This window comes from Vipera berus (assembly GCF_964194415.1).
Source record: "Vipera berus genome assembly, chromosome: 9".
NCBI lineage: Eukaryota > Metazoa > Chordata > Lepidosauria > Squamata > Viperidae > Vipera > Vipera berus.
In genome coordinates this window covers 17,400,240-17,423,195 of record NC_138212.1, presented here as the reverse complement: position 1 = coordinate 17,423,195, position 22,956 = coordinate 17,400,240, and the positions used below count along the sequence as shown (strand labels likewise).

General features: G+C 43.3%; 1 protein-coding gene across 1 annotated transcript in view; it reads left to right on the top strand.

Annotated features, from left to right (window-relative positions):
- DLGAP3 (DLG associated protein 3) overlaps nt 1–22,956 on the top strand; it is a gene marked incomplete at both ends in the record, with an annotated part of 47,604 nt that overhangs the window by 19,609 nt on the left and 5,039 nt on the right. Inside the window, 4 exons of the mRNA XM_081335191.1 lie at nt 851–1,191; nt 16,582–16,667; nt 19,125–19,549; nt 22,062–22,153. Coding sequence (XP_081191317.1) covers nt 851–1,191; nt 16,582–16,667; nt 19,125–19,549; nt 22,062–22,153 — 944 coding nt within the window. The remainder of the gene's footprint in view (nt 1–850; nt 1,192–16,581; nt 16,668–19,124; nt 19,550–22,061; nt 22,154–22,956) is intronic.

Sequence of the window (22,956 nt, the reverse complement as noted above, 5' to 3'; positions counted from 1 at the left end):
ATCTCATGCATGACCTTCCCTTGTTCTCATGAAGATAAATCTAATTGAATAAAATAAATAAATAAAATAAAGAAGGAAAGGGGAACCACATTCAAACTTGCAAGGTTCTATTAATATCATCTCACAATAAAATAATATTTGCTTGTGTGTCTTTGGCCTCCAAGTCTGATCTACCTGGGAGAGTTGACATTAAGTTTGAATGCACTTCCTCCCTCCCTTTCTTTATCTTCGTGAGAAAACTAGGGAAGGTCAGATCTGAAACTTTTCACAAATTGTATTTTGGCCTTGGAATCAGATTTTTTTAAATCTGCCCATTGTATAACAGAATAACAGAGTTGGAAGGGACCTTGGAGGTCTTATAGTCCAACCCTCTGCTCAAGTGGGAAACCCTGGCCTATACCATTTCAGACAAATGGTTGTCCAATCCCTTTTTTAAAAACCTCCAGTATTGGAGTGCCCACGACTTCTGGAAGCAAATCATTCCACTGGGTTTTTGTTCTAACTATCAGGAAATTCCCCTTTAGTTCTAGGTTGCTTCTCTCCTTGACTAGTTTCTATCCGTTGCTTCTTGTCTGCCTTCAAATGCTTCGGAGAATAGTTTGACTCCCTCTTCTTTGGGGCAGCCCTTTAGACATTGTTTTGGTTGCAACTCTTCCTGCTCTCCTCAGAATGATTCCTTCTGCCCATTTCAGTAAATTAATACCAAAACCAAGCAACCTTGAGACAAGAAGGCTGTGATGCCATGGATGTAGCCTAGTAGATGCTAATTAAAGTGCAGCATCTTATTTTTTTTAATTGGTCCATTTTGCTTTCCTTTCTCTTCCCTACCCATCCCCCAACCTCCATATAGCTTTTAGTTACCGGAAAGCTCCACCAGCCCTCCCTTCAGGAATCAAAGCCAAGCCCCTCATTGCTGTTACAGCCCAAAGCAGCACCGAATCTACCCATGACAGTTTCCTGCCCAGAGAGATCAATCGGAGTCCATCCTGGGCCAAAGAGGCCACCAAGCACTGCAACTCCTCGGAGAGTTTAGAAAGCAGCAAGATCACTGCCATGTCTCTGGATTTGCCTTCGGTCCAACCCCGGACTTCCCCCAAACCCTCCACACTTATCATCAGGACAATTCCCGGGAGGGAAGAGCTAAGAAGTTTGGCTCGCCAGAGGAAATGGCGTCCATCTATTGGTGTTCAGGTAGGTTTGGGATGGTTTCAAAGAGAATTTGTATCTTGGCTGGGGGCAGTTCAGGAAGCACTGCTTGTGACCAGCCTCTAACTTTACTCCTGTCATAATCATTGACCATCAGAAACATAATATCTTCTTTACTTCCCCTCCCCCATTATTTGGATGATGATGATGATGATGATGATGATGATGATGATGATGATGATGATGCTTTGAAAGTACAGTAGAGCTTCTGCACCAGACAAATTCCTTGTCTGTCTATTCACACTTGGCCAAATAAAGTGTTCTGTTTTGTTCTGTTCTGTACTGTTTTATTCTACTCTACTCCACTCTACTCTAATCTAATCTAGATTCTATTCTATTCTATTCTACCCCACCCCACCCCACCCCACCCCACCTCACCCTACCCTACCCTACCCTACCCTACCCTACCCTACCCTACTCTACTCTACCCTACCCTACCCTACCCTACCCTACTCTACTCTACTCTACTCTACTCTACTCTACTCTACTCTACTCTATTCTATTCTATTCTATTCTATTCTATTCTATTCTATTCTATTCTATTCTATTCTATTCCACTCAAGTCTTTGGTTGTTTTTGAAGCACTCTTTGTGAAGCTTTAGTTTCCTCGGCCACATTTGCAAGGCAAACAGCAAAAAGAAAAAGGGAAAATGTTGAGTGAATCTTGAGTTAACTGAATTTTCTTTAGAAGACCTATGAAATTTGCACTACAGGGGGTACTTCCATCCATCTGACATCCTCATAAAAATGAAATTGCCTTCAAGCTTAAAGATACTATGCCATGTTGCTAGAATATGATTTCTACCAGCAAAATAGCCGGTGTTGTGATCTGCAAAGAGAGCAACAAGATATTACAAAGACACCAAAGAGTGTTTCTGGTCTCTAGCTTCATTTCCGTGCTATTGGCTTACAGTGTCTTCACAGCATGAAGCATCCATTGTTGAAGTGAGATGAAGCCTGTCTACACTACTCTTATTCTGGCATAATGAAAACTGCATGATTCAAGAAGAAGCTATAAATCACTAATGTGGAATTGATATGGGTGTGCTAGAAGACATCTTGGCTATGTTTCTATTACACATTTCATCACGTCCATTGGTGGCTGTTGTTCTTTCTTTTGTTTCTCTCTGAGGCAACTGTGCTTGCCAAACTGCAGGGAGACAAGAGTTCCCATTGTACAGGTGCCTGGAAAACATAGTATGTTTTCTTCAGTCCAACTCTTGAACCCTCATTCAGTTCAGTTCTCCTACCAGGCAGGGCATTCTCCAGAAGACTCCCAAAAGTTGCAAATCTAAAGATCTAAAAAAAGAAAAGCTCAAAGGGATGTATTTGTAGCTGACTGAATAAACATTTGCATAGTTTGCTGACATTTTTCCTCTGAGGAATTCAGGATGCCAACTGGACGTGGTAGGCTCGTTTTGCTGATAAGCTGCTGCTTCAAAAAATCAGTAGGTTACATTAAGCAGCCCTTTGATTTTGAAGATAATGGGTGCTCCAGAGCATGAACCTGGGTCCTCACATAGCATCTGTTTGAAACTTCTTAAAGCAGCTATTTCTTTGCACAACATGCTGTGATCCTTCAGCTGATCCTTGGAAAAGTTGTCCTTGGTTTAAGGACATGCAGCTGGATATTGCATCCACAGCCCAACGTTGTGTTTCGTTCCTCAGAACCAAAGTACCGCATAGCCCTTGATCTCAGGGATTTGGTGCTCATCATTGTCAGGCTAAGTTATTCCCCCAAACAATAACTTTGCTTTGTGTGATAACTTTGTGTGATACATTTTAATCTCAGTTCAAATTGGATTTGAACCGGGATGGCTATAGGCAAAGTAAGTCAAGGATCCCACTTGAGCAGACAGTACTGTTCACAAATGGGGGCATGATGGCTCATCAATGAAAGACACTGAGTTTGTCAGCTGGAAAGCTGACAGCCCAGGTTCAAGACCCAAGCGCTCCGGGACTGGGTGAGTTCCTGTTACTTGCCCCAGCTCCTACCCACCTAGCAGTTCAAAAGCATACAAATACAAGGAGATAAATAGGTACACTTTGGTGGGAAGCTGTCAGTGTTCCATGTGCCTTGGCATGTAATCATGCCAGCCACATGAACATAGAAGCATCTTCAGAAAACACTGGCTCCCTCAGCTAGAAAATGGACCATCCCCTAGAGCCGTGGTGGCGAACCTATGGCATGGGTGCCACAGGTGGCATGCAGAGCCCTCTCTGTGGGCACGCACACCATTGCTCCAGTCTTAGGCCTTCAGCTGGGTTTTATAAAACCTTTTTGCTTTAGGCCTCCACTGCCCTGTGCAAAAAAAAAAAAGTTCAATCAATCAATCAATTTCAACTTCTCGCGGGGAAAAAAAAATCTCGCAAAGTTGGAATTGATTGATTGAACTTTTCAGTCCCACCCAGTCTGCCATTACTATCATGGCCATGCCCACCCAATGGGCCACGCCCACCCAGCACCCGATGATACATAAGTGGGTTTTGGGTTGCAGTTTGGGCACTGAGTTTCTAAATGTTCGCCATCACTGCCCTAGAGTCAGACATGACCGGACAGGGGAAACCTTTACCTTTCCTGTTCATAAATATTGGCAAAATCTGCAAGATAGCAAAAAAGGATGTCATGTGCATTGAGACGTCACAATAAAAAGGTTTTCATATTGCCTCTCAGTATGCCAGTCGGGGGGGAACCGTGTCGTGTTGTCACAACACATTTCATCATTTGCCCACATGGCCTCTTCTCAGATGTGTTGTTTCCAAGGCCTTCATGTCTTACTTTAGATATTCCGAAAAGAGCCAGAAAGTTTCCCAAGGCAACAGAATGGTGAGCCTTTGGGCTAACCCCGTGTGGGCTCTTCTTGAACCGTACATAAAGTGTTCTGACAGAAGAGCATATTTGTAGCTCAGGGTTGAAGTGTGGGGTCCTTGAGCTTGCTGGTTTTCTGGCAGGTGTTTCATGACCAAATTAGGTAATGTCTTCAGTGCACTGCAAAGAGAGCCACCAAGCTCAGAGAGCACCAAGGATCCCACAGTATCTACAGTGGCATTGGTACTTGATGCTTTAGGATCAGGAGAAAGTTACATAGGAAGCTTGTCCTTAATTCAAGCAGTCTTGATGGACTGTGGTTACCATAACTGAGTAAGCAACTGGTTTCCACACCATCCTACTCAAAACTCTCCATCTAGATTTCCTTGGTGAGAGAGATGGGCAGTTTCTAAATGTGATAAATCAATCAGTCAATCAATCAATCAATCAGTGTCTGCAATATGGCTCAGAGAATGTCCTAAGCTGCATCTGTTTGCCACCGCTTTGATCTCAGCTCCTTCCCATCACTTTTTATTTTACTAAGGTTCCTCTCACATTGCTAATAAGCACCAACTTCTTCCATCACCATCCTTAATCCTGTTTTTAAATATAAGTTTAGGCATCATAGCTTATTCTAAGAGAAGCTCAGGGAAGGGGCAAGAGACCTTCACGAGAAGCCATAATTCTTGACCTGATTTCAGCTTCTTAGCACACAAAGACCCAACTAGCCATTCCCTCGAATGCTAATGAGCCAAGAACATTTCAGTAAAAGCTGTTCCCACCATCTTTCTTTTTCTTGACCCTCAAACCAACAAATGAACATTAAATGCCAGAAATGAAAACTAAAAGACCTTAAAATCAGAAGAAAAGGAGTTTGAGCACCCTAAGCAATCTTAGACTTTTAAAATTCCCTTGGGGATTTTTTTTGTTTTTTGGGCTGGTATTTTCCTGAACAAATATATATATATTTAATCAACTATAATCCTCTCCCCTTCTTCTCCTTAATCCTCAACTAATTTATTCTGGTGCCAAAGCAAAATGACAAAAGCGTTTATTGACTAACCCTTTCAAGCCTTTGCATTTTCATGAAAGGTGGATGCCGCTAGCAACAAAGATGGAAGGAAAATGGGGTTAGGTGGTTCCTGTGATTCTTCTGGGATGGAAGACAATGTTTTAGCAGATTGGGTGAACTAGTAAGCTCCAGTTTGTTTGGGCATAAACATAACTGAAGCTGAATAAAGAGAGAAGCAACCTAGAACTAAGGAGAAATTTCCTGAGAAATTTCCTGAGTGAGAACAATTTTTTTTATTTATTTTAATTCCATTTATATCCCGCCCTTCTCCGAAGACTCAGGGCGGCTTACAAGCTTAGCAGTAGCCAGTGGAACAACCTGCCTCCAGAAGTTGTAGGTGCTCCAACACCGGAGGTTTTTAAGAGATTGGAGAGCCATTTGTCTGAAATGGTACAGGGTTTCCAGCTTGAGGAGAGGGTTGGACTAGAAGACCTCCAAGGTCCCTTCCAAATCTGGTATTCTGTTATAAATTGTGGTTTAGGAAATAACATACAGGTAGTCTGACTTACGGCTACCATTGGGATCAGAATTTTCGACTTAAGCAAGGTAGTTGTTAAATGAATCATGCCCAATTTTACAAACTTTTTTTGCCATTGTTGTTAAGTGAATGATTGGTGTTAATAAGTAAATCACGCCGGCGTGAAGTAAATGAGACTTTCCCCCGTTGACTTGGCTTGTCAGAAGCTGGCTAGGAAAGTCACAAACGGCGATCATGTGATTCCCAGGATGCTGCAATCTTCATAACCACATAAAGGGGTGCCAAGCACCCCAATTTTGGTCATATGACTGTAAGGATGCTGGGACAGTCATAAGGGTAAGTCACTTTTTTCAGTGCCATCGTAACTTTGAACTGTCACTAAATGAATGATTGTAAGTCGGGGACAACCTGTATTGTGTGGCCAAGTGGCATCCACAATGAATTAAAAAAATTAAGACAGTAGCCACAACTGTGCTGTGAACGTTTTGCCTCCTTTCTATTTTGTCTATCTGTCTGTCTGTCTGTCTATCTCAATCCATCATCTGTCATACATTTATCATTATCATCTATCTAGCTATCATCTATCATCTATCTATCTATCTATCTATCTATCTATCTATCTATCTATCTATCTATCCATCTCAATCCATCATCTATCATGTGTCATATTTATCATTATCATCTATCTAACTATCACCTATCATCTATTTGTCTGTCTGTCTGTCTATCTATCTATCTATCTATCTATCCATCCATCCATCTCAATCCATCATCTATCATGTGTCATATTTATCATTATCATCTGTCTAACTATCACCTATCATCTATTTGTCTGTCTATCTGTCTGTCTGTCTGTCTGTCTGTCTATCTATCTATCCATCTCAATCCATCATCTATCATGTGTCATATTTATCATTATCATCTATCTAACTATCACCTATCATCTATTTGTCTGTCTATTTGTCTGTCTGTCTATCTATCTATCTATCTATCTATCTATCTATCTATCTATCTATCTATCTATCCATCTCAATCCATCATCTATCATGTGTCATATTTATCATTATCATCTATCTAACTATCACCTATCATCTATTTGTCTGTCTGTCTATCTATCTATCTATCTATCTATCTATCTATCTATCTATCTATCTATCTATCTATCTATCTATCTATCTATCTATCTATCAAATCTATCACAGGAGTCCCCAATCCTGATCCCTGGCCCACTGGCGTGCCGCAGCCCATTCAGAACCAGACTGTAGAAGTGGTAGGCAAAGCTGAATCTGTAAAGCAGTGCTCACATCTATTTATTTATCTGTCTATTATCATCTATCTATCTGTCATCTATCTTCTGTCTGTCTATTTATTATCTATCACTATCACCTATCTAGCTATTATCATTTATCTCCTATCTATTTATCTATCTATCATCCATCTATCTCTAGCTAGCTAGCTATCATCTATCTTCTATGTGTCTGTCTGTCTGTCTGTCTGTCTGTCTGTCTATCTATCTATCTATCTATCTATCTATCTATCTCCCCTCTATCTATTTCTATCATCTATCAATCTATATATATCACCTGTCGATAACTATCCTCTATCTCTATCCTCTGCTTATTGCTTTGCATATAAAAAGGAGATCAGACTGTTATTGTGCAGCTGCAACCATTGTCCTCACTTCTTTGACACCCGTCCCCTCTCCTTCCAGAGCTGCCCCGCTTTGGACTGTTTCTCATTTTTATTCATCCTCTAAATATGCATTTCTGCCACCTGCCCTGCCGTCTCCTTCATTAGCAGGCTTTGTCACTTAGCATCCGTCCAGGTGTTGCAGGGAGAGGTTCAATGAAGTTTAGACAAGGGTATCCAAGCGGTTCAGCCGAGGGGGCAAACAAGCGGAAAGGAAGTGTCTGATCCAACTTCATGGTGTGCAGTTGCTTTTGACAAGGTCAAAACGTCAAAAGCAGTGGGGACAACACTTAACAAACCACTCCAAGCTGACACCAATGAATCAATTAAGCCTCTGCGCCAGTCTTCCGAAGATTCAGCCATCCAGGGCTGTGTTCTGCAAAAGACGCCGATATTTTTCATGCCATTTGGAGAGTCTGAAAAACCCTATTTACTGTTTCAGTGCCAGTCCTCTGCGGGACCTGCTCCAAGCATACTCAAGACAATTGCAAGCTTCTAGAATTTCTACTTTGTGTTTCATTTTGCTTTTAAACCAGTCTGATGCCAGTTGCATTAAGAAGAGCCCAGCAGGTAGACGTTTGGGCAATTAAGGCTTTTCCTGGCATGGGGAGCTGCCAGCTTCTTCACCAGGCCTCTGTTTTTGCCACAGAAGTTAACTTATGACCCAATGGCCACCGGTAGCCTTCTCTCACCACTCTGGGGTTGCTCTGCCAAAATGGACCAAGCGTCTTCTGGACACCCGGCAGCCTCATGGGATTCCAGTTCAACAGTTTGCTTCCTGCTCCTTGAAGGAAGCTCTGTAATAAATGAAAATCCACAAACCTCTTCTTGTGCACATAAATCACACACTAACAAGTGCATTTGCACTTGCGGCTAAAAGAGGGGTCGGGCACTTTGTGGCCCGTGTTTGTGAAAAACCAGCTATTAGCTGTGTTCACACACCATGCAGCAGCTGTATTCAGGCAGTGATAATTTTCCCTTGTTTGATTCGTTTGTGGATTAGTGTATTATAGGAAAACCAAACCACAGAACTGGCTTATGGTTCAATATTTGCTTAGTGAATTAATGCAGCAATTAGCTTGGGTAGGTGGGGTGATGTCAGGACTTCAGGCTGTCCTCGACTTACAACCATAACTGGGCCCAACATTTCTGTTGTTAAGCAAGGTGGTTGTTAAATGAACCGTGCCTGATTTTAAGACCTTTTTTTGCCACGGTTGATAAACGAATCGCTGCAGTTCCTAAGTGAATCAGGTGGTCGTTAAGCAAATCCAGCTAGCCCATCAACTTTGCTTGCTGGAAGAAAACTGGGAAGGTCACAAATGACAATCACGTGATCCTGGGGCTCTGCAACCACCGTAAATACAGGCCGATTTCCCAGGGACAATAATTCTGATGCTGTAACTGCAGGGATGCTGCAAATAGTTGAAAGTGCAAGGACCAGTTATAAATCCACCATTTTTCAGTGCTGTTGTAATTTCGAACAGTCACTAAACAGACAGTTGTTAGTCAGGGACTACCTGTGTTTTTACCTTAGCATATATTGTGGGTTGAGCCAGTAAGATTTATTTGACAATCACATATTATGTGGGAACAGCCATTCAGGTTTTGGGGGCTGTACATGAAATGGCTTTTCCATAAGTATTGTGGGAAGGGGAAATGTCTCTAACTGATGCCAGTATGAGCAGCCTGGGGAGACTTCAAACTTTCTCCCAGGAACTAGCTTTGTAAAATCCCTTTTTCCTCCCCCCACAAGGGGTTCGAAATGACAATCAACATGGTCCCATTTGCCCATTTTCCACTGCCGTGGCCAGACGTGTGATTCCCAAATGAAACAGAAAAAACAAACCATTGATAACCTTCTCCAAGGACACAGTTTTCAAATGAAAACTATTTACACATGAAGTCATGTTGTGTGTTATGTCCTCTCTTTTCATACCTGAATATTTTATTTAAGAGCATAGTCTACGGCAGGGGTTTCCAACCTTGGCAACTTCAAGACTTGTGGATTTCAACTCCCAGAGCTCCTGGCTGGGGAATTCTGGGAGTTGAAGTCTACAGGTCTTAAAGGTGCCATGGTTAAACATCCCTGGTCTGCAGGAAAGGAGGGAGAGAGAATGATGGATTGATTTGAATTTGTCTTTCCTTCATATTCATATTCTTCCCCGTTTCACAATTTCATCATCCACACAGCCCTGTGAGGTAAGTCTGCCTAAGAGAGATCCCCCAAGAATTTCACAGTGGAAGCTGGATTTAAATCTCAGCCTGCTACTTTCTTATCTCCCTATGAGACTTTGGATGGAAAGTTTTCCATTTGGTGAAAGAAGATTTATGGAATCACAACTCCACAAAACATCCTGGAACATCTTGGTGATAAGCTCTGGGTGCTTTTGAATACCAAGGCATCTGGAAAGAGAAGCACAAAACTAGGCCAGGTTTTAACTCCACTCATTATTGCTCTGCATATCTCTGCATAGAATTGATCTGAAACTCCTTCTGTACTTGGGTATTTGAGCGCAAAATTCCCTTTTGCCACAGAGGTTTCTCCTTCTTATTTCCTCTCCGTTTCCAGTCATATCCAGCCATAGCTTTTCTCCTCAAATGCCATTACTTAATTAACTTATCCATCATTCTTGTCTACGGAGATTCTCAGTCATCATCCAGGTCACGGTTGTCCTGAAGGTGCTTGTTATGTACTGGGCTCTTGAGGAATACCACGTGGGTTGCTGGAGAAGCTAACGGCTCTCCAGCAACCCAGACTACAAGTCTCCTGTGCTGCAATTGGCTATCTCCAGGCGGCAATGGTTGATTCAAACCTATTGGCTGCCGCCTAGGGGCTAGACTATATATTGCGGCTAGTTGCAGCCATTTCCCCAGTACAGTTTCTGCACGAAATAAACTATGAATTACCCTCTACTCAGTTACGCATCTTCATTCCTGCACCAAAGAACCCGCTATTTAACAGTGGCGACAAAGGTGGGATCCTGCTTCACTGAATAAAGAGTTGAAGTCTACGAGGGAAAGGCAGCACACGCCGGAGGGAAAAGGCATTTCTCCCCACCTCTCTCAAGGTCAGCTAGCAAGCTATGCTAGTGACCTCGTACTCAGTGGACTCATTCCCTGACCCTGGAAGCAGGATTCGGAAGAATGCAGGAACCAGCAAGAAAGGTCGGAAAACTGCGAGAATTCAACATGAAACACCCGGAGGAATGGCCGTCATATTTATCACAAGTAGAAAACTACCTCATGGCCAATCAGATCGTGGAAGAAGGACTGAAGGCTGCAACGCTACTCTGCGTGTGCGGCCCAGCAACCTTTGATTTGACTGAGAACCTTTTTGCACTGACACCAATTGAAGTAGTCTTCTACGCAGATCTCAAAAAGAAGCTAACCGGGCATTTCCAGTCCAAGAAGAGCGACTACTAGACCAGCTCGTCTGCAGCCTACGGGACAGAACGCTTCAGCAGAGACTCTTTGCTAGGCAAAACTTAACATTTTCTGAAGCACAAGATGAGGTGATGGCCGACGAAGCCGCCGGGGGCACAGTTCAAACAGTACAGCCCGCCAAATCAACAAAGTTTGAAGAAACGGTCCACCTTGAGGATGCCAAATTCACCCAAGAATCTTCCAAGGAAGAAGAAACTAAAATCAACCGACTCCAAAAGCAACCCAACACGCAACACTGCAACAGCCAGCAGCAAGAGGACAGTTACAAGACAGTTCTCTTACCGAGATGTAAGGGGTGCAGCGGCAACCATTTTCGCGCCAATTGCAGATTTTGATCAGCCATATGCAGAGCTTGCGGAAGGACAGGCCACATCGCAGTGGTTTGCAGAGCCCACTAGAGAGACCGGCCACCCAAACACCAGTCGGAAGAACCGACTAGGAGAGGTACTGGAGCCCAGAGACCAGTTAGTGTGGGTTTTTTCAGAAGCTGTAGAAGCATATGCCGCACCGTGGCTCGACGCCCCCTCAAACCCAAACTTCAGTTCATGGTAGAGCTACAAGGAGTTGCATGTAAGATGGAATTGGACTCTGGCTCTGCAATCTCAATTATTTCTCAAGACACTTTTAACTTCGTGTGTAGGCACAGTAACAATTGGGCCAAACTAAGACCCTCAGATATAATCCTAACGGACTTTCAAAATGCTCATGTTAAAGTTAAGGGAGAAGCCACTTTGTTGGTAAAGTTTAAAGGGTTTTGGGGGCACCTGTATATAATAGTGGTAGGGGGCCAGAGAACGAGTCTCATTGGACTCAATTGGTTTGATGCCTTAGGTATTCAGATTACTGGCATAAACCGGACACAAACTACAGACCTCGCGTCAGTATGCGAGGAATATGTGGATGTTTTTGATTCAACCCTAGGAACATACACAGGCCTGCCTATCTCATTTAAGCTAGATCCCAACATAGTTCCAATCAGGGTTAAGCCTCATAGGGTCCCCTTTGCCTTAAAACATAAAATTGATTCCGAAATTGATAAGCTTGTAGAACAGGGCATGTTACAGCCTGTTGATGGTGGGGAGTGGGAAACTCCTATAGTCACTCCACTTAAAGCCAATGGGGAAATTCGCATTTGTGCTGACTATAAATGCACTCTAAATAAAGCCCTCAAGCAACACACTTACCTGGTCCCAGTAGTCAACCATATTTTAGCCTTCTTGCAAGGGGGTACTATTTTTCCTAAACTTGATTTAGCACAGGCCTATCAGCAATTGCCGGTTGATGAGGCCACAGCCGCGGCTCAAATGATCGTGACTCACAAGGGGGCTTTCAAAATTAAATGCTTACAGTTTGGGGTCAGTGTTGCACCGGGTATTTTTCAGGGAATCATGGAGCATACACTCAAGGGTATTCAGGGCGTCTGCCCTTATTTTGATGATGTTCTTATTGCAGGGGAATCCCCAGAAGTGTTGGCCAGTAGGCTCAGGGCTGTCTTGCAGAGGCTTCTTGAAGCAGGCCTCAAATTAAAAAAGAATAAGCGTAGTATTGGGGTTTCTTCAACAGAATTCCTGGGTTTCCGAATTGATGCTAACGGCATTCACCCTGCTGATTCTAAAGTGAAGGCCATTAAAATGGCTCCTAGGCCCAAATCAAAAGGAGAGCTACAAGCATTCTTGAGCCTCCTAAACTTCTATCACACATTTCTACCTCATAACGCCACAATAGCAGAGCCCCTCCACAGGCTTCTAGATAAGAAAGCTCCATGGAAATAGACTAACGTACATGAAAAAAGTTTCCAGGACTTAAAAGCACTATTGTCAGAAAACTCCACTGTAACTCACTACAAAGAGTCTAAACCTGTATGTCTTACATGTGATGCATCTCCCTATGGGGTGGGGGCAGTTTTAAGTCACATAGAAAAAAATGGGAAACACGTTCCTATAGCATTTTACTCAAGGACATTGTCCTCTGCTGAGCACAACTATGCTCAGATTGACAAAGAGGCCCTAGCCATCATTGCTGGAATAAAAAAATTCCATGACTATTTATATGGCAGGGATTTCACGGTCTACACTGACCACAAACCTCTGCTGGGACTTTTCACAACAGACAAACAAACCCCCCACATACTCTCTCCAAGAATGCTGAGATGGTCTATTTTCCTATCTGCATACAATTTTAAATTAATTCACAAACCAGGCAAGGAAATGGGCCATGCTGATGGCCTCAGCAGACCACCACTGCCACTAATGAATCCAGATCCGGCTCCAGCTGCTAGAATATTGTCCATACAGGACATACCTGAATTTCCCCTCCATGCAGGGGACATTGCTGCTGAAACTGCCACAGATAAAATACTTAGTAGAGTGTTGTCATGGGTATACATGGGCTGGTTGGATAAAAGTCCAGGCTCAGAATTTCAGAGCTATTTTGTCAGGAGGCATGAGTTATCTGCCCATAAAGGGTGCATTTTATGGGGAAACAGAGTCATAATTCCCATTTCCCTAAGAGACAGGGTTTTACAATCATTACATGAAGGCCATCCAGGCATTGTCAGAATGAAAGCTTTAGCTAGAAGCTACCTCTGGTGACTTGGCCTTGATAAGGACATTGAGGCTCAAGTCCATGGTTGTTATACATGCCAGCAATCTAGGCCTGAAATGCCACAGGCTCCAGTTCACAGGTGGGAGGAAATGCACACTCCCTGGTCTAGGGTTCACATAGACTACGCTGGGCCCTTTCAGAGACAGCTCTTCCTTATAGTAGTGGATAGCCACTCCAAATGGCTGGAAGTAATTTCAGTTCCTAGCATGACTACTGCTAGAACCATCCAGGTGCTGAAAAAACTCTTTGCCACACATGGGTTGCCAGATGTCTTAGTTTCAGACAATGGGGCCCAATTCACTGCTGCTGAATTTCAGGCCTTCCTTAGAGCTAATCTCATCAGACATGCAACGTCTGCGCCTTTTCATCCATCTTCTAATGGTCAAGCTGAACGCATGGTGAGGACAACAAAGGAAGCACTCAAGTGCATTATCACAGGTGACTGGCATCACAGATTGGCAAATTTTTTACTCTGGCAGCATTCTACGCCCTGCACTGCTAAAGGCAAAAGTCCTGCAGAACTACGTTGGGGGAGGCGTTTGAACTGGACAGGTTGCATCCAGATAGAGTTGCAGCAGAAGCCTCTCGACCAAAACCCCCGAGGGGGCTGCACATGGGCGATTGGGTTTGGGCCAGGAACTATGGTCATGGGAATCTGTGGGTTCCTGGTCAAATTACCATGGCATCCGGACCCTTATCTTATGAAGCGGGATTGGAGGGAGGGTGAGTTGTCAGACGACACATTGATCAGCTCAGGAAGCGGTTTCCAGAATGGCCACTAAGTGAGGACTGCATCATAAGTCCCTCCCAAGGCCCTCAAACTTGTGGCCAAGCCAGTCCTCACATGGACTATCAGGACTTTTCCTTCTTAACTGAGGTGGAACCGGAGGGATAACTGGGGAGCCCTGGAATGCAACATGGATCCCCTGAAGGAGCAAGCCAACCGAACTTCAGCAACCGCTGTGCCTATTCTGCCGAACAGTCTGACTCTGGGGTGGGCCAACCTGCAGAGGCCAGCCAGAGTGCATCGAATCCCCTTGACTCAGGAGCATAAAGGGACACAAGTCTACCCAGCCCACTGGGTAAGCTGGTAGAACACAAAGTAATGGGAACTCTGAGACATTCCTCTAGGGCACACAAGCCTCCTTCATATCTTGCAGATTACGTTGTAAAATAAAGAGCAATATATTGTTGTAATTCCTGTTTGCCACTATACTACAGAAACTAGTGCTATTATGTAATTGTCTAAAATTGCCAACTTTGAAGCCTATTCATTCAGACGTTGTTTGATAACATTGTAACCTACATTGTTTTTTATTTTTTATTATTATTATTATCACTTTTACTTTAGTGTGTTTGGATAATGAGTCTTGACAATTGTTGAGACTAATTGGTGTTATTATGGTCTGTTCTAAGAGGGGAGGGGGTGTTATGTACTGGGCTCTTGAGGAATACCACGTGGGTTGCTGGAGCAGCTAACAGCTCTCCAGCAACCCAGACTACAAGTCTCCTGTGCTGCAATTGGCTATCTCCAGGTGGCAATGGTTGATTCAAACCTATTGGCTGCCACCTAGGGACTAGACTATGTATTGCGGCTAGTTGCAGCCATTTCCCCAGTACAGTTTCTGCACGAAATAAACTATGCATTACCCCTGTACTCAGTTACGCGTCTTCATTCCTGCACCAAAGAACCCACTATTTAACAGTGCTTTTTCAAAAGGCAACTGAACTTTCTGGGTTTTTCCTTGAAGATGTTTCGCTCCTCATCCAAGAAGCTTCTTCAGTTCTGACTGGATGGTGGGGAATGGAAGAATGGAAGGATGTCTGCAAGGAATATAAATCCTTCCATTCCGCACCATCCAGTCAGAGCTGAAGAAGCTTCTTGGGTGAGTGGCAAAATGTCTTCATGGAAAAACCAAGGAAAGAAAGGAGAAGACCTTTCTCCTGTTTGAAGTTTTTTTCCCGCCAAGCTACCCTCATTTTTTTTAAGTGAACTATCTGTTCGCACAATCTGGCCACGCTTTGCCTTCATTCATTCCTTTTCTTTGTCCTTATCTATTTTTTTTTCCCTCATGGGATTCAAACAAAAAGAGCCTTGGTGGAGCAGTGGGCTAATGCCTCCTTAAGTAACACCAGCTGCCTGCAATTAGTGCAGGTTCGAGTCCCACCAGGCTCAAGGTTGACTCAGCCTTCCATCCTTCCGAGGTAGGTAAAATGAGGACCCAGATTGTTGGGGGCAATAAGCTGACTTTGTAATAATGCCGCTTGGGGGGGGGGGCGAAAGCCCTAATAAGCAGGCATATACATAGAATGAAGGCTACTGCTAAGCACATTGATTTGTGCTTCTTAGATTGTAAGCCGCCCTGAGTCTTCAGAGAAGGGCGGGATATAAATGGGATTAAAAAAAAACAGTTCTCTCAATTATGTCTTCTCTCTCGTCTTGTCTTTTTTCATCTCGAGATCTTTTCATTTTTTCCCATCTATCTTTAGTTCTCCTTTTATTCTCTCTGCTATTTACCTCAGTACTTAGCGACCTTTCCTGGACTAGCTCTCTTCCTTTCCTTAATTTGTTCTCCCTACATTTTTATAATTCCTTTATCTTCCTCTTTAGTTCAGCTTCGTGATTTTTTTTAAAAAAATGTGTTTCCTTCACTTACCAATTTCACTTCTTTGCTTCTTTCTTTTTTAAAATTCCCTTGTCAAATCTTCTACAGGCAGTCCTCAACTCGCAACCATTCATTTAGCATCTGTTTGGCACTGGAAAAAATTATTTACGACTGGTCCTCACACTTATAACCATCACAACATCCCCACCACCACACGATCAAAGTTTGGGCACTTGGCAAACACATGTTTACAATGGTTACAGTTTCCTGGAGCTACGTGATCACCATTTGTGACCTTTCCAGATGGCTTTCGACAAGCAAAGTCAATGGGGGAAGTCAGATTCGTTTAATGACCATGAGACTCGTTTAACAAATGCAACGGGTCACCTTAAAAAGGTGGCACAAAAGATCTTAAAATCAGGCACGATCCATTTAACAACTGCCTTGCTTAGCCACAGAAATTCTGGTCCTAATTGTGATGATAAGCTGAGGACTATCAGGATTATGCTTGTTAAGTCTCAATTCTTTTTCTCTTTTTTTTGGTTCTATTAATAAACTTTCTTTCTTAAGCAGCTACCCACCTCTCCTCTGTTCCGCTAATTAAGTTTTCTTATGGATCCATTAATCAACTTCTTTTTTTCCTTCTTGCTGTCTTCTTTCCCTTCCCCGGAAGGTGGAAACCATATCCGATTCTGACACCGAAAGCCGAAGCTGTCGAGAGTTCCACTCTATTGGTGTTCAAGTGGAAGAAGATAAACGGTATGGCTGGTTAAGCATGCTTCTCAATGTCTGCGTCTCTTCCCGCGCACGCACGCACACACACACACACACACAAACACAGAGACACCATGCCACAGTCTCCTGCATTAATGCAAAAACCTGTCAGCCATATTGTCTTCCCCCAGGTCAGTATTTGCAAGGCAAAATTTCCAGAAAGCAAAGCTATAAGTCCAATGTTTCTCAACCTTGGCACACCTTCTCTTCATTAAACTAGACATGCCCAATTCCTGCAACCGTTCTTCATATGTTTTAGCTTCTATTCCCCTAACTATCTTGGTTGCTCTTCTCTGCATTCTTTCTAGAGTCTCAACATCTTTTTTTATGATAATGCCAGTGTAGGAAGCGACCAGGCTGAGCTGAAATGAGGGGTCAAGTATGTCATTATTTGGAGTCCCTTCAGGCTCACAAGAGATCTAAGTCGAGTCCCCCTTGAATTCCGTTGACTCTTATCTACCACCAATTTTTCTTGACCACTAGTAGTTCAGATTCTCATTTATGGATAGCACAGAATAAACCTGTACTCATTTGAAACACCCTGGTTCCCAATTTCTTGCACCTGGCAGCAACCATGAAAATGATAGATGGGATATCATAGTGTTGTGCAAGACCCTACATACAGGCTTGGGACAATCAAATAGAGGTAGTCCTCAACTTACAACCACAATTGAATCCAAGATTTCTGTTACTAAGCGAGACAATTGTTCAGTGAGTGTTGCCCCATTTTGCAACCTTTCTTGCCACCATTGTTAAATGAATCACCGTAATTGTTAAATTAGTCGCATGGTTTTTAAGTGAATCTGGCATCCCCATTGACTTGGCTTGTCAGAAGACCGCAAAAGGGGATCGCATCCCCCCCCAAGACACTGCAACTCTCATCAATATGAATCAGTTGCCAAGCATTTGAATTTTGATCACGTGACCACGGGGATGCAGCAATGGTTGTAAATGTGAAAAACAGTCATAAGTCACTTTTTTCAATGCCGTTGTAACTTTGAACTAAATGAACTGTTTTAAGTCGAGGACTACCTGTGTAGCATGGGAATGAGCAGAGACTCATTAGTCTGAGTCCTGGAATGGAGCACTCTTGACTCTGAAAGAAGAATAAGCACTCAAGCCAGAAACTCAGATTTATAGTATTTCGGGGACTGTCTGACCTGATATCCCTGCCATGCGCCACACAAACCCTTGAATTTCAAAGCTCCTAGTCAGATATCCCATTTCTTCTTCCAGTGAGTAATTGGCCAGCACGTCTTCTGCTGCACTCAATCTCTCTTTGGTCCTCTAGCATCCATCCAACACTGGTTGCCATAGAAACAGGCCAGGAAACGCAAGGGAGTTTGATGCTCAAACAAGAAGGCATGGAATTTGTTCCTGCTTGTTGAAGGTTTCCCTAACACTTGTTCCTGCCTCTGGGGCCCCAGTCGCTTTGTTGCAGAAAGAGATGTACTGTACGTTGCATCCTAAAATTGTCATACTGGATGTAAAAGACACTGCTGCCCGAAGTTCCCCATATAATTGACATTCTAATTCTTGGGCTCCAAAGTAGTTCATATAGTTGGAGAAGTAGATTGGCTGGGAAAGGAAACTGTTCATATCGTTCAGTTTCAAAGATGAAGAACCTCTGGAAACCATAAACCACTTCCTGTGTCAATCAGTGAACATCTAGAACTAATAAACCATCTCTGGATTGCACAGTTTGGCACATTCCAGGAGAAAACTGACATGTTCCATAATAATAATAATAATAATAATAATAATAATAATAATAATAATAATAATAATAATAATAATAATAATAATAATAATAATAATAATAATAATAATAATAATAATAATAATAATAATAATAATAAATCCATGCCAGGCTTCCCATTTTGCATGCCCATCTCTGTAATATATTTTGACCATCAGTCACAAAGAGGGGCTTAGCATTCTAGCCTTATTCTCTCTGGTAAGGTCACTGAATCATCCTCGGGTTTTTATGGCTCTCAATAGTTGAGAAAGAACTTTGTAACATGCAGTTTCCAAAGGCTACATATATGAGTGAGAATGTTTTGTACAATTGGAAAAAACAGTTGTTCCAGATGACTCAACTTCATGGTCAAAGTAGAACCTACTGAGCTAAGTGGATCAACCCTCTCTCCAGTGAATTGCTTTGCATTACAGAATACCAGGGTGTCAGGCCACGAACCAAGAATGACGTGTGATTCTTCCAAACTAAGTTCTTTATTGTTCCCAAACCTATAGACAGAATCTTGCCAGACTAAACACTCTACCATCTGCATCTTTGGGAACAAAATGCTTTCTCTCACACAGAATATCTGGGCTGAGTTGCCTCCTACTCCTCTGGAATGCAGCCCCTCACTCCTGAGAATCCACCTCCCTACTCTATTCCATCACACAGGAAAATCTAATCCTTTCTCCTCTTCGTCTTAGGCGTGCTCGGTTCAAGCGGTCCAACAGCGTGACAGCAGGTGTGCAGGCTGACTTAGAGCTTGAAGGCTTGGCTGGGCTGGCCGTGGCCACCGAGGATAAGGCTCTCCAGTTTGGACGTTCCTTCCAGCGGCACTCCTCCGAGCCTGAATCCACACGGCAATATTCCGTCTACAAAACAGTTCACACGCAAGGGCAGTGGGCCTATCGGGAGGACTACCAGATGCAATACGACACGGTGGAAGTGCCGCGACAGGAGTCCTGGATGGACCGAGGCTCCCGGAGCCTGCCGGATTCTGGCCGAGCGTCACCTTGCCACCGGGATGGCGAGTGGTTCATCAAGTTATTGCAGGCTGAGGTAGAAAAGATGGAAGCCTGGTGCCAGCAGATGGAACTGGAGGCCGAAGATTACGATCTGCCGGAAGAGAGTGAGTCCGTCTCCAGGGCCAGGAGGAGGTTGGGCAGCTCCATCTGTACTGTCGCTGGGCGCAAGCCAAGCTGTAGGGCTCTGTGGCTGAACATATTTTGGACAAGGAAATTAATACCTGACTAGAGAACGAAATGATGGTTGCAATGAGTAGCATCCAACATTTAGAGTTAGACCGATAAATCAAAAGCCATAAGTAGGTGCTGCATTTCAAATCGCTTTTAGATTATAGAAAATATCGGGAAGAGCTACAGAAATAGTCACCCTCGCGTTACATAAAGACTTTGCTGTTCAAAAACACTTTTATAAGGGAAGAGTACATCCATGAATTCCTCTTGAAATTCCTTCATTTACTTGATTACAGATTGTCCTCAAGTTACAACCAGCCATTTAATGACCATTCAAAGTTATGACAGATCCCCAAAATGGTATTTATGATCTGGATTTGATGTTCTGGTGACCAAGGGGCCCCTGCAGTCACATGATCCCATTTTGGGCACTTGGAAACCATTTACATTCACATTTACGGATCTTGGCAGGATCCCACGGTCACATGACTGCAATTTATAACAATTTTGACCACAGTTTCAGCAAAATACACCCATTGCAGATCATAGATTTGTTGAACAACCATGGCACTCATGTAATGACCATGAATTTGCTTAGCAACCATGGTGATTCACTTAACAACCACCACAAAACAGGTTGTAAATCCAGTCAGTCATGACCTGCTTAGTAATTGACACAACTTATGATCATAATTCTGGACCTGGTTACTGTTGTAAGTTGAGGACTGCCTGCATTAAGAAGGTGTTTGAGGGTCCTGTCTGACTGGTAGAACCAACTCTCCGGAGAACCACCATCAGCCTGGCTTTCTATGCATTGATTTGATATATGCATTGATTTGATCTCAAGGAAGAGAAACTCTTTCATGAAACTTTTCCTGACTGGGAAGAATGGAACCCCACAGTGGTTTCAGAGGGATAGAAAGATACATCATGGTAAACAGCAGCAGCAAATGTTGCCTCCTCTCCCTCATCCAATAATAAAGTTAGCTTTAAGAAAAACCTCCAAGTGAAATTAAGGTATTCTCAAGTATCTTGAGGTAGAAAGCAGAACATGCTGGAGAAAGTGCACGACAGGTTTTGGCACATCTTTCATATGCATCATGGTTCGTCATACAGTCAGCCAGATGTTTAGACTGGATTTAGCATTTTACCCATCATTTGAGTTCTTCCCAAGGACCTGGGATTGGCAGAAGTTGTCTGGTGATAGTATTAGCATTAGCATTATTGCTTTATCTCAGGGATGGATGATCTGCTTACTTCTAGAAATTCATAAACCTTAACTGTGAGCCAGGAAAGAGAGAGGGTTGAACATAGACAAGGCTATCACAAATAAAGTAAAAAAAAAGCCAAGATGGCAACTGGATCATGTGATTGAAACTGTGCCCTGCCTTCTCTCTCTCTCTCTCTCTCTCTCTCTCTCTCTCTCTCTCTCTCTCTCTCTCTCTCTCTCTCTCTCTCTCTCTCACACACACACACACACACACACACACACACACAGGGGGGGGGGAGAGAGAGAGAGAGAGAGAGAGAGAGAGAGAGAGAGAGAGAGAGAGAGAGAGATACTATTGGTTGCAGGAAGAACAATTCCACATTTGTTCAGACCTCCTGTCCCCTTTCCTACTTTGGGTAGAATTGAGTTCACTCACTAAACTAAGCCAACATACTACATAAAAGGAAACCCACCCAACTATTCTATTCATGCTTAGCCTAATTTTTCATAGGTTGTCTTAATAACACATAAATAGAAAAGCAACTGGAAGGTTCATATAGAAATGTATAATAATAGGTAGAGATTTTTCCCCCATTCCTGGGGGATCATTCAAATATGCCCTTGATCTCTTGTAATTAACATGGCATCTTTGAAACATGGAAATAGAATGCATGGGGCAGGATGTTCCCCAGATAGCAGCAAGCATGGAAAAGGGGAGAGGGATTTAATTCTTTCAGCCATTTAGATGGGAGGAGGGAACCTCCTCTGAAGTTATTTGCGTCTGGAGGAAAACTGCCGTTGATGCCAAATTAAGGGGCTTTTTGCCTATCGTAAATGTCAGTTTTCCAAAGAATTAGCTTGTTTCAACTCCATCATTAATAAGCTTCTCCCAACAGGGGTTGCCTTGTCTTAAAAAAAAATTGCTCTTTAAATGCAAAATCTTATGCAGTGTCATTCAGGGGTTCCCAGCCTTGGCAACTTTACAATTTGTGGACTTCAATACTCAGAATTCCTCAGCCAACATGGAGAGCTGAGGAATTCTGGGAGTTGAAATCCACAAGTCATAGAAGGGCCAAGTTTGAAGACCCCTGTTATAGCCCGTTTGCCCTAAAGTCATAAAGTTACCAAGGTTGGAGACTCTTGTGCTGATTTGTCACGCAGAGGAACAAGTACAGAGCAGACGTCAAATTTATCCCAATGCTGACTTTTTCTTGCTTTACCTTGTTCCTGTCCAGTTCTTGAGAAGATCCGTAGTGCAGTTGGCAGTGCTCAGCTGCTGATGAGCCAGAAAGTCCAGCAGTTTTACCGACTCTGCCAGCAAAATATGGTGAGGGGAACATTTGATATATGTTACATATTTATATGATATATAAATAGGTTTTCTTAACATGCCTTCCAAATTTGGAGCGGTTAAAAAAAAAGGTCCAGCTTTCTCCAAGAATTCAGTTTCTGGTGACTTTGTGGTCATGTACAGAGACTTTTTTTGGCAACAATGCAATAACAGCTTGCCACAAATTTCTTCTGAGTTGGTTGGTTTGACCTCTAACCCTGAATTCCTGGTGGCTCCTCCTTATGTTTCAATCTACCCACGGTCAATCTGGTGCTGCCACCTTCTGAGATTTTGGAAGAAAATAGGGAGTTGTAAAGCGTGTCCATGCCACCTGTGAGTTCAGCCAGTTTTCCCTGGGCACGATTTTACAGTAGACACCGAGCTGTCACTGAAAATGCCATATGCCGTACTGAACCAGAAATGGGCAAAGTGTCGTCTTCTGGATGTGCTTAAACTTCAGTTCCCAGAAGACCAGGAATGTCTACAGCAGTGGTGGGGAACCTATGGCACGGGTGCCAGAGGTGGCACTCAGAGAGCTCTCTGTGGGCACCCGCACCATGCCTTGGAGGTCTTCAACCAGCCGCCCCCCACAGGTGTCCCTCCTCACGAGCGACATTGAGGTGACCACACCCACCTTGGTCACACCCATCCAATCTTCCATGACCACTACAGCCACACCCACCCAGTAGGCCACGCCCACCTGGCACCCAGTGATAAATAAGTGGGTTTTGGGTTGCAGTTTGGGCACTTGGTCTCTAAAAGGTTCACCATCACTGGTCTACAGGGTATAGCCCAAAAGT